The sequence below is a fragment of the Hyperoodon ampullatus genome, assembly GCF_949752795.1.
Source record: "Hyperoodon ampullatus genome assembly, chromosome: 14".
Lineage (NCBI taxonomy): Eukaryota > Metazoa > Chordata > Mammalia > Artiodactyla > Ziphiidae > Hyperoodon > Hyperoodon ampullatus.
The window spans coordinates 76,544,523-76,561,200 of NC_136927.1; the positions used below are offsets into that span (position 1 = coordinate 76,544,523).

Genomic DNA, 16,678 nt, shown 5'->3' on the forward strand with positions numbered 1-16,678 from the left:
AGTAAAAAAAATAGGGCTTCCCTGGTGGCGCAGTGGTTGAGAGTCTGCCTGCCAATGCAGGGGACGCGGGTTCGTGCCCCAGTCCGGGAGGATCCCACATGCCGCAGAGCGGCTAGGCCCGTGAGCCATGGCCGCTGAGCCTGCGCGTCCGGAGCCTGTGCTCCGCGACGGAAGAGGCCACAACAGTGAGAGGCCCGCTACTGCAAAAAAAAATAAATAAAAATTTAAAAAATTAAAAATTAGGATGCCAGACCATGATTAATTTTCCTCAGTTTCTCTAAAATACTGTTTTACAGTGATTTTATTAAACTTTGGGATCCAAACAAGGTCTACACGTTGCGTATGGTTGATTATGTCTCGTGTCTTCTAATTGACAACAGAGGGGTCCTCCTTCCCCTTTCTTATTCGTGTCATGTTTTGGAGAAACCAGTCATTTCCCTTGCAGAGCTTCTCATCCTAGTTCTGGCTGATCGCATCCTCAGTGCTGTGATTTACCTCTTGTTCCTCTGTTCCCTGTATTTCTAAATTGGTAAATCTGGAGGCTTGATTAGATTTTATTCCTCTGGTGGGTGGGGGGTGGCGAGAGTTTGTCACTGGCATACTTTGCTTCATTTCACTAGGACACGTACAGTGTCTCATCCACTTTCAGTGATGTTAAGAGTGATCATTTACACGTTTTTTAATTGAGATATAGGTGACCTAATATATTGACCATTTTTAAGTGTATAGTTGTGTGGTTTTTAGTATGTTTATTCTTTTGTACAACCAACACCACTGCCTCATAGATTATTTAATTACCAATTTAAATGGGAAAAACAGGATAGATGTTTGTGTGTTTTTCCCCTGTGTCAGTTCAGAGTAATGAGTTTAAGTGCCTCACCAGCCTCCAGAGGACAGATGAGGGATTTTTTGACTCTCTAGTTGTTCCTTCTCTGGCCAGTAGGAGCCCCGTTATGTAGGTTCCTGTGTCCTCTTGACATACACTTAGTCGCCTTTAACAGCTTCCCTTCTTCCATATATGACAGAATATTCCATGTTCATCTTGTACATTTCCCGCCCCAGACCTGAACTAGCCACACTTGAAGGTGGGAAATTTTATTTAGAGACCATAATCTAGGTGCTAGGGAAATTGGTTTTAGGCTTTTTCATAGGAGAGAGCCAGAAAATAAATAATACCAATATTATTACTAAAGTAATAGTGCTGAATGCTGTTTGATTTCTTTGTGTTTTTTATATCCTTCGTATATTATCCTATTAGGCACATATAGTCAAATACTATGTTTAGAGCAACTTGAAACTATTCTTTGTGCATTTTTGCCATTAACTTGATAAATAATTAGATTCATCTGTTTGTGGGGTTATGTTTTATTTGGGGGGTCATGAGAAAGGTTACTTCACATGCCTCCAGAGTCAGGCATGATACCTTCAGGAAGGGCTAGCTTTCCTCCCTGTTCCTAAAAGTAACCATTTTTTACCATGTTTTGGTTTATGTTTCCATTAGTTAATTTTGAAAATATAACCTAATATTGTCCTAGATATATTTATGTATTTCCCCTCCTCCTACACAGAAGAGAGTATGCTAAACACGCTGTTTTTCACTTTGGTTTTTTCTCTTTTTTGGCCGTACCATGTGGTTTACAGGATCTTAGTTCCCCGACCAGGGATTGAACCTGAACCCATGGCAGTGAAAACTTGGAGTCCTAACCACTGGACCACCAGGGAATTCTGACACCTTGCTTTTTTTCACTTAGTAAATCCTAGATGTCATTCCATGGTAGTATTTACACAGTTCCCTTTTTTTTTTTTTTTTTTTAATAGCATAGTACTCTGGGTGGCTCTCCTGTGGTTTACTCAACCAGTCCCCCAGGAGGTAGATGTTCTGGGTGTTTTCTAACTTTCACTATTTTAAATAATGCTAATTATTTGAAACAATAGCTTTGTATGTGTCACATAGTGTTTTTGCCATTGTAACTTTGAGATAGATTCCTAGAAGTGACGTTACTAGATTAGAGGGTAAACTTACATGTAATTTTGCCAGATCTTGCCAAATCTCCACAGGGGTTGTATCATGTTGCATTTTTTAAAAAAAAAGATAGCGCCTATTTCCCCAAAGATGTTGGAATTTTGCCATTTTGCCAAACTCACAGATGTGAAATGGTATCTTATTGTAGTTTTACGTTGTATTTTTCTTAGATTTTGAAGGCTTACCTTGCCGTTTATTTATTTATTCTTAGTCTTTATTGGCATATAGTTGATTTACGATTGTGTGTTAAGTTTCAGGTGTACAGCAGAGTGAATCAGTTATACATATATCCATCCTTCAGGTTCTTTTCCCATATAAGCCATTACAGAGTATTGAGTAGAGTTCCCTGTGCTATACAGGAGTTCCTTATTAGTTATCTATGTTATATATAGTAGTGTGTATATGTCAGTGCCAGTCTTCCAATTTATCCCCCCCACATCTTTCCATTTAAAGGGCCATTTTCATTTCTGCAAACTATCTATTCATATTTTTTGTCCATATTTCCATCTGATTGTTGGTCTTAATTTTTAGAAAACATGTAATTTCCTTCTGATTATTATTATTTTTTAATGGTAGAAGACATTATTTCATCTACCTATATATGTTCTCAGGCACGATCAATTTTATTGATTCCACTGGACCAATAAAAGCTAAAAGTCCAACAAGTACACAGAGACTCTGGATCCACCCCCTCCAGTCACTGATGGAGTCTTTTGGTCACAACCCTTTCCTTGTTAAAGCTCTTCACAATGGCTCCCCAAACATGTTCAGAATCAAAATACCCTTCACATTTTTCATTTCTTGATTCATATATTTTCCAAATAGTTTGAACCCTGAATAAGAATTTGTGGATCCTGAAGTATTTAGTTTTACAACATAAATCTCCTTTATAAAACTTTATCTTCATATCATTCCCCATTTTGATCAATCACATTCAGGCTCCAGCCAACTGTAGCACTCTCGACCAGAGAAAGGAGAACAGACCCACACCTGGGGCTGCCCCTTGTGCAGGAGTACTCCGTTTCCTATGTTGGAAATACAGTGGGCATTTTTAAACCACCGATTATTCCACCATTAAGTTATCTTCTGTTGTCTGTTTGAAGAGCACAACATAGAAATTTATTAACAGCCACCCCCCAGGGAAGACAGATAAATTCTATTAGTTCTATCTACTTCAGGGCTGAATACCATTTTGACAGTTAGCTGTGATGGAGAAAGAGTGTAGCTTACATTTACTAAGTTTTTACTGTTTGTCAAGTACAGTGCTAATGCTTATGATGGAATCCCACCTCATTTGACTTATACACATTCAGTTATTGGGCCTCAGCAAAGAGAATGAAAGAGAAAAATTCCACCACCTAGTGCCTGTCAGTGAGCAGACACCCCCCCAGAGTGGGGAGACTCCAATCTACTCTTCCCTCAGTGAGCCTCGTCTTTTTGTTTTAATTGAGAAATAATTGACATTAATTTCAGGTATACAACATAATGATTCATATTTGTATGTATTGTGAAATGATCACAGTAAATCTAGTTAACATGTCACTATACACATTGACAGAATTTTTTTCCTGTTGATGAGAACTTCTGAGACCTCTTCTCCATATGCAGTGTAGCATTAACTGTGGTCACTGTACGTCCCATCCTCATGACTTGTTTTGTAACTGGAAGGGTTTACCTTTTGACCCCTGTCACCCATTTCACCCACTCCCTGCCTCTGGCAACCACCAATCTGTTCTCCGTAGGAGTTCGTTTTTCTGGTGTTGGTTTTTTTTTTCCTGTTTTGTTTTTTAAGGTTCCACACGTGAGATGTACGGTGTTTGTCTTTCTCTATTTCATTGAGTATAATGCCTTCAAGGTCCATACATATTGTCACAAATGGCAAGATTTTCTTTTTTTGTGGCTGAGTAACATTCCATCTGTGTGTGTGTGTGTGTGTGTGTGTGTGTGTGTGCGCGTATGCATATGCATGCACGTGCGCACTCCACACTTTCTTTATCCGTTCATCCACTGATGGACACCTAAGTTGCTTCCAAATCTTGGCCATTGTTAATGCTGCCTATGAACTTGGGGGTGTGGATATCTTTTTGAGTTAGTGTTTTTATTTCCTTTGGGTAAATAACCAGAAGTGGAAGTGCTGGGCCATATGGTAACTCTATTTTTAATTTTTTGAGGGACCTCCATACTTCTTTCCATACTGGCTGCATCAATATATGTTCCCACCATCAGAGCACTGGAGTTTTCTTATCCTTCTGAGACTAGCCAGTGTAACAGGTGTGAAGTGATAACCACATTTTATTTTTTATTTGTATTTCCCTGATGATTAGTGTTGTTGAGCACCATTTCATGTGCCTGTAGCCATCTCTGTGTCTTCTTTGGGAAAATATTCAGGGGAATTCCCTGGTGGTCCAGTGGTTAGGATTCAGCGCTTTCACTGCTGGGGCCCTGGGTTCAGTCCCTGGTCAGGGAACTAAGATCCTGCAGGCCATGCGGTGTGGCCAAAAAAAGTAAGAAAGAAAAATATTATTCAGCTCCTCTGCTGAGTTAATTGGATTGTTTTTTGCTGTTTAGTTATATAATCCTTCTGATTCTTAACACTGTAAGTCACTTTAATTTTAGTGACACAGAAAACGAAACAGCACAGTTCATCTTACTCCCTCCAATACCTCCACCAAATTACCCTGCAGCCATCTTGTAAATTATTTTAAACACACAAGCAGGAATAGAGAATCATTTAATGATACATAACCACCACAAATCTTAACTCCAGGCCATAATTACTTAAACCTACACACACAGTGGAGGCATCCAGGGCATGCCCTCCCCATTCCCATTCTATTCTCTTTCTCCCCAGAGATAATGAATTCAGTGTAAGTGATTATTTATGGCTTTGCACGTTTGTTTCCACAAAAATTCTATAGTATTACATAGGTTTAAGTTTTTTATTTATTTAAATGATACCATACTATAGGTATTGGTCTATATATCTAGTTTTCTTTTGTGCTAACATTTTTAGTAGATGTGTTAGAGTTCATTTTTAATAGCTGTGTAGTATTCTATCATAAGAGTATGCCACAGTTTATTTCCTGTGGATGATTCTTCAGTTTCTTGGTTTATACTTTTTATGTGTCTTTGAGAGGTATCTACCAGGGTTACATGCAACCTTGTGAAGCTGTTCTGTTTTAAAGACTAAAGGATACGCTAAAGTTTTAGAGGTTTTTAGTGAAGATTAGTATGCTTATGTTTATGCCATCTCCCCCTCCCCCCCCCCGCTTTTTAAGAGGAGAAAATGAGGCACAAAGAGCTTGAATGACTTTTCTAAGAAATACCTGCTAGTGAAAAGTATGGTTCTAAGATTAATGAAATCTCTGCTTCTCCATGGTACTATTATTTTACCCTAACTATAGTTTTATGCTCAGAGAAAGAGAATTGGAAAAGTGAGTGTGAGTTTGAACCATTATGTGCAGGTAGAAGTTTTGATTTTTTCACCTGTATCATCTCCATTGTAACAGTGGCTGAAAAAAAACACACTTTTTAGAATCAGCAAGTCACTCTCTTACAGCTGTCTTTTACTCAAGATAGTATCAGTGAGTTACAGCATGTATATTGTTGTTTTTTTCAGGTACCAAAAGAGCATCTTTTAGTCTCTATTCCTCTCTTAATTAATCATCTTCAAGCTGAAAGTATTGTTGTTCATACTTACGCAGCACATGCTCTCGAGAGACTGTTTACTATGAGGGGGCCTAACAATGCCGCTCTGTAAGTATTTGATGCAGTATATGTTTTCATCTCGGGGTGAAGACCATTCTGTACTGGTCAGAGATATCTCAGTATATTCATAATTTCATTAGTAGTTAGAAAAATAAATGTATATTTTACTCATTTATACTATGCCTCATTCCAAAAGGATTTGAGACTGCATGCCAGAGTAGACACATTATGACAATAAAGTTAAATGGAGGAAATCGGAGCAAAGGAAAATAACTGGGGTGTGAGGTTAATAAACAAGTGTGTCAGAGGATCCTGTACAGTAGTTAAAGAAAGAAACTTGTGGATTTTATGTGGAGCCCTCTAGCGGCCAAGGCAGAGAGAAACTTGGTGAGCTAAAATGTCCATGATGTCCATGAGATTAAAATTAAAAGTTATTCAGAAGGCACCTCAGAAGTGGGCCTTTGTTAAGGGAATACTGTATAGTAGCCCTGTTCATAGCAACATCATGCAACAGAGTTATTTTCACCTGGCTGTTTCTGTGATCTTATTTAGTGCTGAGATATGAGACAGCTGAGTGGAAGTAATTCTCTAGGGCCCAAGGCAGTAGCTGTTGTGGCCTGATCCAAGGATAAAATGCAGAGGATTGGGTGGTCTGCATGTCTTTCAGGCCTTTTCTTCAACAGTGTTATTTCTTGAAACTGAGCTTTGGGTAAGAGATGGAAAACATTCTAGGTTCTTTTCTTCATCAAGAACTTGAAGTACAGATATGCTCAGTGGCCAATTAAGGGTTGAAAGGTTACCCTTTAGGCGAGTTAAGCCAGTACCTGTCTTCAGGCCCGGAATTTGTGCAGAAAACAGTTCTGAACTTGCTCCACCTCCAGGAAAGCTAGCTGACTGAGAGTCCGGGCTCTGTTCTCGATGGTGACAGATGTGAACCAGGGATGACCTCAACAGCCGTAGACAACGCTGGGTTTGCCTGGTTTGGGGTTTAATTGTGTTTGGTCCCAGATACGCCTTCTTAGGAACTTAACATGAGCACTTATAAAAGCAATATTTTCCTAAGCTGTCTGCCGACTGTCAGTGGTGGGAGATGGCTCACTTTTATGCCAAGAAGTGTGATTTAGTAGTTGCAAAGGGTGTTCCAAAGCGACAAGCTCAAGAGTTGGTAGTGACTGAAAGCTGTTTTTTCATCTATAGCTTTACAGCTGCAGAAATCGCACCGTTTGTTGAGATTCTGCTAACAAACCTTTTCAAAGCTCTCACACTTCCTGGCTCTTCAGAAAATGAATATATTATGAAAGGTAGGCCGTTTCCCTGGTGTACGGACTATAAGTATCTAATCTCAGACTACAGGGGTGGTAAACACTCTGAGTTGTACTTCAGGTTATGTAGACTATGAACCAGATACTGTTTGTCAAGCATTAGGTAGGTTTAGATATTTTTAAATGAAAAATAGTTCAGTTTGTTGGTGTTTTCAGAAAAAATTTTACCCTAACTTGCTATAGAACTCCTCTTACTAAAGAAAAGGTAGCAAACTCCTTTTTTCTTCTCTTAGGTTGAAATTCTTGAGAGCAAAGATGAGCTTAGACATTTATTGACGGCATGTTCTGCTAGGTCTTGGTGTGAAACCTGGGTGTATTTGATAGACCCTGCACAGATCCTGCCTTCATAGAAATACTGCCAAGGACACAGGCAGCTGTTAACAATCTTCCAGGCGCTCCATTAGGAGAGTGTCTTGGGAACAGCTCTGGGATAATCTTAGTCTTACTTGCGGACCGCGTGCGTGTGTGTGTGTGCGTGTGTGTGTGTGTGCGTGTGTGTGTGTGCGTGCGTGCGCGTGTGTGTGTGTGTGCGTGTGTGTGTGTGTGTGTCTTCACTGTATTTCTCCCAAGAGTGATGTGTAACTACTCTTGTTGAATATCCATTTCTGTGTCCATTTCTGTGAGGTTGCCGACTGGTCCGTGGTCATCACTGCTGTGCTCCTAGGGTTTGTAGGAGCGCCCAGTATGTAACAGCTTCCCCGTAAATACTGTTGTGTGAATGAATGTGAGGATTCTGTGCCAGCCCAGAGGAGGGGCGCTGATCCATCCTGTAACCCTCAGCTTTCTCTAGCAAGTGATATCTAAGCTGAGGTGCAGGATAGGTAGCAGTTAGCTACTTGGAGGGTGAGTCTTTGGCATCACTGCAAAGTTTAGGAGGCAGGAAAGGATAACTTTCTATCCTGTGTGCCTAGCATATAGTAGGCGCTCTACTTAGTGAACATCTATTCTGTTTGTGCAAAAATAGCCATCTTTTTTTTTTTAGCTTAATAATGTATTTCTCTCCTCTGCCCAGTGTTTTTAGGTGTCTGTTAAAGAGCAGTTAATTCTGTACTATGGGCCTTCCATAGCTTTATGTGTATTTTTGGATTTTTCTCAGGCTCCTAGTCTCTCTTTTGGGGGGAGATGGGCAAGTGGCCTTTTCTTTCAGCTTCTGGTAGGCTGTGATCATACTTCCAATGGGCTAGAGGTAAAATTTCATGCCACTGATTTCTAAGTAAAGGAGACTCAAGACAGACTAGCTTCCACCTGCTGCTCCCCCGTGTCCATCCACTACTTCACCTGCCTCCTCTTTGTCTGCTTCTTTAGCCACTTCATATTTTTTATTGTCCCTTAAGCCTTCTGGAAATAACACTTCTCAGCTAAATTTTGTTGCCAATTGTTGGCCTAATTTTAAAAGGGAGGGAAATTTAGATTATTTTTAAATGTAGAGAGCTATCTGGGGGTTTTAGTTTTTAAGATTTTAGTTTATGAATCAGTGGACTTTTTTCTCCCACTAATCATTGTTTTATTCTGAAGTTTAACTAAACTATTTGTTTTTGCTCTTTTCATATTTTACAGCTATCATGAGAAGTTTTTCCCTCCTACAAGAAGCCATAATCCCCTACATCCCTACTCTCATCACCCAGCTTACACAGAAGCTATTAGCTGTTAGTAAGGTAACAGAACCAGTTTTGAAAGTGCAGTTGCTTTTTAACCTAAATGCTTCAAACTCTTTGAGCCTCAGAACTCCCTGGCAGTCGGTCGGACAGGGAGAGCTCTGTGACTTCTTCCCGACCAGCAGTTAATGTGTGATTCTGAAAGTGTGGGGTGACAGAGATGGGAGCCTTGGCAGCACTCTCCTTTAAGTGTAAGCTCAGAGACTTTAAAACATTTTATTCTCGCTTTAAAAAGTAATGGGTTCATTGAAGAGAATTGAGAAAGTACAAACAATCTGAAATGATCTTAGATGGAGGAAGAAGTAGGCTTTGCACCAAATGGACACAAAAGAAGCTATTCAGACTAATATAAAATGATGACTGAAGTCCTTGTGTCTGTTCTTCCTGACTCATTTCCCCCAAAATAAAATTCACTCTTTCTTTGGTCAAAGATTTTAGATATTTTGATCCATATTTAAATATTAATACCAAGTTTTAGAAAATAAAAAAAATCAGTTTAAGGCCAGTAAAATTCCCTTGTAGACACTTATTCTTAATTACTCTAATGATAAGGAGATGAAGTCACAGGAAGTATTAGAGAGACTCTGAGAATAGTGATCCTATTTCCACCGAATTCTGGGTAAGGGCCTTGGGCCTGCTTGGGTTTTGGGGAATTGAGAGAAAAGAGACGTAGGGCCTCTCCACTTTCACCTGCCCGTGTACATACACACTCATCTTCCGAGTTCATCAGCTTCATATGGTAGCCTTCCAAGAAGGATTTTGTGTGAAAAAGAAAACTGAAAATGATATGAAGGATTGTCACTGTGCAGATACAGACATACTGAGGCCCACAGAGGTTAAGGTTTGCCTGAGGTCCCACACATGGCTAGTGGCAGAGTCAGGCCTTTTATGTCCCTGCTCGTTTCTCCCACCGCTGTTTGCAGTGACGGCTCTAGGAGAGCACACAGGTTTAAGAAAGCTCCTTGCGAGCTCCGGGAGCTTGGGCTTACGTAGTCACCTCCCCATGATTCGGAAGTGTTTTTTTCATAAGTAGACTTCTGCTCATTAAAAAAAGAAAAAAAAAGAAATCCGAACAGGTATTAGTATTACTTCATTTCTGAATTTTAAAGTCACTGTAAAATTAACATATATGCAGGCTTTTTAGTGTAATTTGTGGGGGTTTTTTTAATCTTGATTTTTTTTTTAAAATGGCATCTCTTTTAATGTGCTTTTAGTAAGGTTAAATGTGTTTTAGGTTATTTTTAATATAGTCAATTGGATTATTAGAGTCATAAGCTTTTTTTTTTTTAATTTCAGAACCCAAGCAAACCTCACTTTAATCACTATATGTTTGAAGCAATATGTTTATCCATAAGAATAACTTGCAAGGCTAACCCTGCTGCTGTTGTAAATTTTGAGGAGGCTTTGTTTCTGGTGTTCACTGAAATTTTACAAAATGATGTACAAGGTAAGTAAAAGAAAGTTATTTTCTTTCTAGTTGAATAAAATTATTCAAGTGATTATAAAATGCAGTCTGCCTAAGAGATATGTGCCTTTTGTGTCAGAGCCATTAATTCTGAAGCTGACAGCTCTGTTTTTACTTTTATCAACAGAATTTATTCCGTATGTCTTTCAAGTGATGTCTTTGCTTCTGGAAACACACAAGAATGACATCCCATCTTCCTATATGGCCTTATTTCCTCATCTCCTTCAGCCAGTGCTTTGGGAAAGAACAGGAAATATTCCTGCTCTAGTGAGGCTTCTCCAAGCATTCTTAGAACGAGGTTCAAATACAATAGCAAATGCTGCTGCTGACAAAATTGTGAGTCAGATTTTGATGTAACTGTAATTTTCTAAGGTAACTGAGAGAAACTAGGGATGGCAGATTCTTTAATTTAAACTTCTTTTAAATTTCTTAAACTTAATAAAAAGGGAATTAGAAAATGTAACAGAATTAACTAGTAGAAAACATTAATGTATTTTATTAGAACTAGGTATCCTTTAGTTATATTTATCTCTGGTGGAAACTAAAAGAATAAGAGCCAAATAGGTTAATTTCAGGAACTTAACTTTAAAGCCTTATTGTGGTGGGGTGTTTTTTTTTCCTCTACACTTCAGAAGTAAGAAAAAGAGAAAAAGGGTTAGATTATGATAGCATGCACCCATTTCCAAAATACACCACCTGTTTAACTTTTGGAACAATTAATCCTTGCTTCTTTAACTAATTATTTAATTTGTTGTAGCCTGGCTTATTAGGTGTCTTCCAGAAGCTGATTGCATCCAAAGCCAATGACCACCAAGGTTTTTATCTTCTAAATAGTATAATAGAGCACATGCCTCCGTGAGTATGAATATAACCTCATTGTACATTTAATTGAGGATTCTGTTAAGTACTCAGAAAAATGCTAAATTTATATTGTTGCTTTTTTATTCACTTCTTTAGTGAGTCAGTTGACCAATACAGGAAGCAAATCTTCATTCTACTATTCCAAAGACTTCAGAATTCCAAAACAACAAAGTTTATCAAGAGTAAGTAAAATCATTTTGGTGTTCCTACAGAAATAATGAAGGAAAGAGGCTAAAAACCCTTAGACTTTATTATTTGTACATATAAACCTTTTAACAGTTATAAATTTTATATATAAAATATTTTAAGATGCTCGTATTCTTCAAGCACTAAATCAGTTTCAGTATATTGTGTTCCAGAGGTTAGTTTGTAAGTTTAAATATCAAAACATTTTTAATAGAAATATGATAAAGAAATATAAATCAGAGACTGTATGTAAAGCCTTTTTATGACTGTACTATAAAGGCAGCGATTCTATATGTTAAATTGTATTAAAAGGCCAGTATTGATGCCAAAGTTAGTCACTGGGTTTTAATGATTTGTGAATACTTCATCTGGCAGACTTTCACTAAGTCACTTATTTAATGCAGTGAGTCCTCTGTATTGATACTCTGCACCTCCTTTCAACAGGTTTCTTAGTCTTTATTAATTTGTACTGCATAAAATACGGGGCGCTAGCACTACAAGAAATATTTGACGGTATACAACCAAAGTAAGTCTGTTTTCATTATTTATTATCCTGTTTTTAAAAGCAAAACATTTGACCTCTTAGTCTCTGTTTTATAGATGACTTTATAGTTCTTGATGCACAGTGATAGTTATCTTTGTGGTTTCCAAAATATTCTTGGGGGGTTGGGTTGTAAAGAAGGAAATACCTGCAAACATTTTCCTAATTCCCAAAGGTCTCCCCCCCGTCCCCGCCCCCTGCCCCATCCCCCGGCATTCCCTACAGCCAGTGTTCTGTGTTGTGTTAGACAGCTGGCATTGTCTCCAGGAGCCTGCCTCTGATAGGGCCAACTGTGATTTTTCAAATGAGAATAGTTTGGGTCAGTGAAATTTTGCTTTTGACTTAGTATATATGCATAAGAATGTGGTTAGGCAGCATTTCCCATGTAGTAGGGAAAGGAAGGATGGAAGGGAATGATAGAGGACAACTCCCTGGAGAAAAACTTGCCGCATCTGTATTGTACCAAAAATAATTCCAGATTGACTGCGATGTAAAAAAAAATGAATTAACCTGAAAAGGACCAGAAAATATGCTTTTCGAGCTATAGGAAATTGTGCGGAAATCAGCAGTTTCATTCAGTGCTGGTGGTGCCTAAGTTGGTATGGTCTTTCTGTAGAGCAAAAAATATGCACTTGTTACCTAGAGCATCAAAATGTCCATGCTCTTTGATACCTACTATTTCCACTTGAAAGAATTTAATAAAACAAATTCTTAATAAAATAATGAGAGTATAAATTGAGAATTTTACACCATTTAGAATTACAAAAAAACTTTACTTCTAGGATGTTTGCAACAACATTCATAGGCCAAATCATTTTTTTAAATACAGCCATTACCATTTACATACTTCAAGGTACGTAAGCATAGAAAGTTGGGAAGCTTATAATCCAAAAATGTTAAAACCAGTTAATGCTGGATGGTGGCGTGATGGTAATTCTTTTTTTCTTCTTATCTGTTTTCTGATTTCTAATTTTTCAAAGATTTCATGAGTAATTTGTAAAAACATGCAAGACCAAAATAATGGCTATAAAGATTTTCCTTGAGCCTAGGCTTAAGGTAGTATTCACAAAAGATGATGGCAGCTGGTCACAGAGCAGAGGTTTGATGTTTTTGTTTTGTCATTTTTAGGTCTCTCCCATTCAGTTGACCAAAATTCACAGCCTTATTTTGTATTTTATTATATTCATAAGGAGTCACTGAGCATAAATAATGTTAAGCATCTCACTGTTAAATTAGACTATAGTGGTATAATGAAATATTGAATGAATTTATTTTGCATTGATTCATAGAATGTTTGGAATGGTTTTGGAAAAAATCATTATTCCTGAAATTCAGAAAGTATCTGGAAATGTAGAGAAAAAGATTTGTGCGGTTGGCATAACCAAATTACTAACAGAATGTCCCCCAATGATGGATACAGAGTATACCAAGCTATGGTAAGTACTCCATTCTAAAGTTTTTTGGAAATTAGTTTCTTTTCCCTATGACTACAAAGTTAACCAAGCTTATTACCTTGGGAGCCAAGAGAATTTGGTTCTGACCTCATCCTCCCCGCTAGCAACCATGAGATCCAAGACATGACTTGTGGGTTCTTCTGAGCCTACCTAGAAAGATCTTGTTTCCTGATTAACTTTTTTTTTCTTTTGGCCGCTGTACAGCATGTGAGATCCTAGTTTCCCCAACCAGGGATCAAACCCGTGCCCCTAGCACTGGAAGTGCAGAGTCTTAACCACTGGACCTCCAGGGAAGTCCCCTGATTAACTTTTCTTTGTAGGGGAATTCATGGACCCCTTTGAAAAGCCTGGTGAGTCCGTGGTTTAGGTGATCTCTAAGACTTTTATGACAGTCACTCGACTAAACCGGCCCTAAGTCCTTAAGAGGAGAAACTGAATAGGCCAAGAGAAGATTTTTGTGCTTGTGCTTGATGTCTAGCTCGATGTGCAGACCTAGCTTTTCTTGACCTTTTGCCTCTCCCTTATTATGGTTTCACTCAGGTAGCCTTCCATCAAGTGACGTGACATACTTGAAGCTTCATTTCTTCTAACTTAGAAGCATTGGATCGCCTTGGTTTGGCTTGATGCCATGTGGCCTTCTAATTAGCCAGGCCCGGGTCACACAAGCCAGCTTTGGCAGCTATGGGGAAAGAGACATTGGGGTGCTATGGCCTAAAGAATTGAATGGTTTCTGGTTAGGCATAAGCACCGTGTCATTCGTAATTTCAAAGGTCCCTTGTTACCCTGGAGACTGAGAGTCCACGGTTCTGTGTCTCTGAGGAGGTTGCTCCTTACTGTTGAAATCTTCAAAGCAGTTACTTCAGTCTTTTTGTCATCTTCCAATCCAGGACTCCTTTATTACAGTCTCTGATTGGCCTATTTGAGTTACCTGAAGACAATACTATTCCTGATGAAGAACATTTTATTGACATAGAAGATACACCAGGATACCAGACTGCCTTCTCACAGTTGGCATTCGCTGGGAAAAAAGAGCACGATCCTGTAGGTCAAATGGTGAATAACCCCAGAATCCACCTGGCACAGTCACTTCACAAGTTGTCTACTGCCTGTCCAGGAAGGGTAAGTGTCTTTCTTGTCAAAGAACTCTGTCATTCATCTTCCCATTTTTGAAGGCATGAAAGCAGTTGAGTTACTTGGGGATCCCTTAAACAATTTTTGGTGATGGACTGCCCTATCTCAGAGCTGTGGCAGCTCCCCCGTAGAGGGGCGGGAGGTGCGGGGGCGTTGTGTTTGTACGTTGGGATCTCTAGCAGCTGTATGTGTGCTTCCCATCTTCTGTAGGTTCCCTCAATGGTGAGCACCAGCCTCAACGCAGAAGCGCTCCAGTATCTCCAAGGATACCTTCAGGCGGCTAGTGTGACACTGCTTTGAACTGTATTTTTTTGAATTGGCTTAGTCCAGGATGGTTTCTGAGGACATCGTGGAGACGTCTGAGCACAGCTGTGTTAAAACAAAGCAAGTGTTCCTTTTGAACTTGTCTGTTAAATGTTGCTTTAAGCTGAACCTTGAGAAAATTAGGTGGTTTGTGTGATCACAAATATAAGTGGGTGACTTTTTCAGTTTGCAGCTACAAAGACAAGTTTTACTAGCTTAGTGTGTGACATTGATTTGAGCATTTGCACAGTTTTGATAATTCTAAAATTTGACAGACACTTAACTGTGGAGATTTTTTCTCTGTTACTAAATCCTTTTGTTTTGAGGCTGTTCGTATTTCTCTTGTCCTTTGTGTTTTTGTCTGTTTCCTTAAGCTTTTATTGGAAATGTCAGTAAGCAAAGAAATCACTTATGTAACTTGCCAAGAAATGCACATTTCATAGTTTTAAATCTGTAATCAGCAATAAAAAAAAAAGAGCCCTAAAATATGTATCTAAGAACATCTTAAGGACAGGCTTTTGGTGCTGATATTTTTATAATGAAGAATTTAATTTTTCCTCTCCTGGACTCCATAAAATCCTAATTTCTAAATAACTCAAACTCAGGTTACTTAGTCTTTTTTACAAGGGAAAGGGAACAATTACTGCAGACTTGGGGCTCATCTGTTAGAACTTTCTAGCTAGACCAGTTCCTGGGCGGCAGCGTGAACTTTAGGTAGATGGTTTCCTCTGTGAATTGGAAAAGAAATGCTCTGCCTGGCTTCACGAGGCTGTTGGGACTGCTTTAGACAGTGCAGGTGTTTGCTCTTTTTTGCAGTGTCTTTCTTCTCTGAAGATCAGAGGTTACAAGGAACTTTTCCAACGGTGACATCTTAGAACCTGCGGTCTAGGAGGAACCTACAGGTGTCAGTCCATCTTGGCAAAGGCTGCCAGTCTGGCTCCTCCCTGGACTGGGCCCAGGGGTTCCATGGCCTTTATCTTTAGGGGATAAAGAATCAGACTGTTGACGCTTGGAGAGGCACAGTTTCTATGTATGCTAGAACTGTCCACTTAGTGCAGTTAGACTGGAACCTCATTCTGTGCAGATTACGTGGATTTGTTTTTTTTCAAATCTCAGGCACCTGACTTGAATGCTTTATTTTCTTCACATGTTGGTTTTGTTGCATTGCTTGAGAGATTTCCAGCTTAATCTAGTGTACTGCACCAACCTAATAATAATTTTTGTTTTGACCCAGTAATGGAAATATTAAATAATTACTACATGGCTTAAAAGTGGTCATTGGCAGGCAGATATTGAGATAGCACTGAGATCCATTTTTCAACTATGAACATAATTTAATACAGGTGAAAAGTCTGAAATGGCAAATAGAATTGGTGATGGTTTACGTTTGGCGCTCAGATAAGCTCTTAAACTGTCTACGTATTTGGCTCTGTGCTTGCTAAAGCTCTTGGTTAACAGTTAAGTAAATGCAGGGATAGTTTCTGTTCTGGAGGACCCTTGTTTCAGCATCTTGATCAGTCTTGTGAGTTTAAGTTCTGAATTTTTTCCTTCCTCAGTTAAAACAGTTTAACAGAAAATGGTTTCTCTTTGTAGGTGCACCTTTTTAAATAGTTTCTGAACAGGAAGGCTGGCACTTCTACACTTTTACTCTAGCATAATTCATGAATATTTTTGTTAATGGTTTTTTAAAATGTTCTAAAGTGAGGTTTCTTATTCCATCTAAGACAGTTTTTATATCTAGCTTGTAAAGATTTTAAGAGATGGCAGGCTGAAGCTGCTGCGGTGTGTTTTGCTAAGTCTTAGTGACTTTTCCTCAGTGGTGGTGCCAATTCTTCTTGTGCAGGAGGAGCTGGGCTCATACTTTGGGACCAGGCCAACCTGGGTTTGAATTCCACCTCTGCCACTGAGGCCTTGAACAAATGCCTTGACCGCTATGCTTTTATTTACTCTTATGAAAAATGAGGGTACTACTACTTAACTTCACGATAGTTTTAAGAATAAAACAACATAAAGTACTTGGTTTAATTGT

The 16,678-nt window shown here is 38.8% G+C and overlaps 1 protein-coding gene across 2 annotated transcripts in view; it reads left to right on the forward strand.

Annotated features, from left to right (window-relative positions):
* Nucleotides 1-15,135, forward strand: part of CSE1L (chromosome segregation 1 like) — a gene marked incomplete at its 5' end in the record, with an annotated part of 34,412 nt that extends 19,277 nt beyond the window's left edge. For both annotated transcript variants that reach the window (XM_079718589.1, XM_079718590.1), the window contains 11 exons: nucleotides 5,643-5,779; nucleotides 6,929-7,032; nucleotides 8,611-8,708; nucleotides 10,005-10,155; nucleotides 10,301-10,509; nucleotides 10,931-11,028; nucleotides 11,131-11,216; nucleotides 11,665-11,746; nucleotides 13,051-13,197; nucleotides 14,103-14,334; nucleotides 14,557-15,135. In XM_079718589.1, the coding sequence (XP_079574715.1) occupies nucleotides 5,643-5,779; nucleotides 6,929-7,032; nucleotides 8,611-8,708; nucleotides 10,005-10,155; nucleotides 10,301-10,509; nucleotides 10,931-11,028; nucleotides 11,131-11,216; nucleotides 11,665-11,746; nucleotides 13,051-13,197; nucleotides 14,103-14,334; nucleotides 14,557-14,646 (1,434 nt within the window). In that variant the 3' untranslated portion in view covers nucleotides 14,647-15,135. The remainder of the gene's footprint in view (nucleotides 1-5,642; nucleotides 5,780-6,928; nucleotides 7,033-8,610; nucleotides 8,709-10,004; nucleotides 10,156-10,300; nucleotides 10,510-10,930; nucleotides 11,029-11,130; nucleotides 11,217-11,664; nucleotides 11,747-13,050; nucleotides 13,198-14,102; nucleotides 14,335-14,556) is intronic.
* Between the last annotated feature and the right edge of the window lie 1,543 nt (nucleotides 15,136-16,678).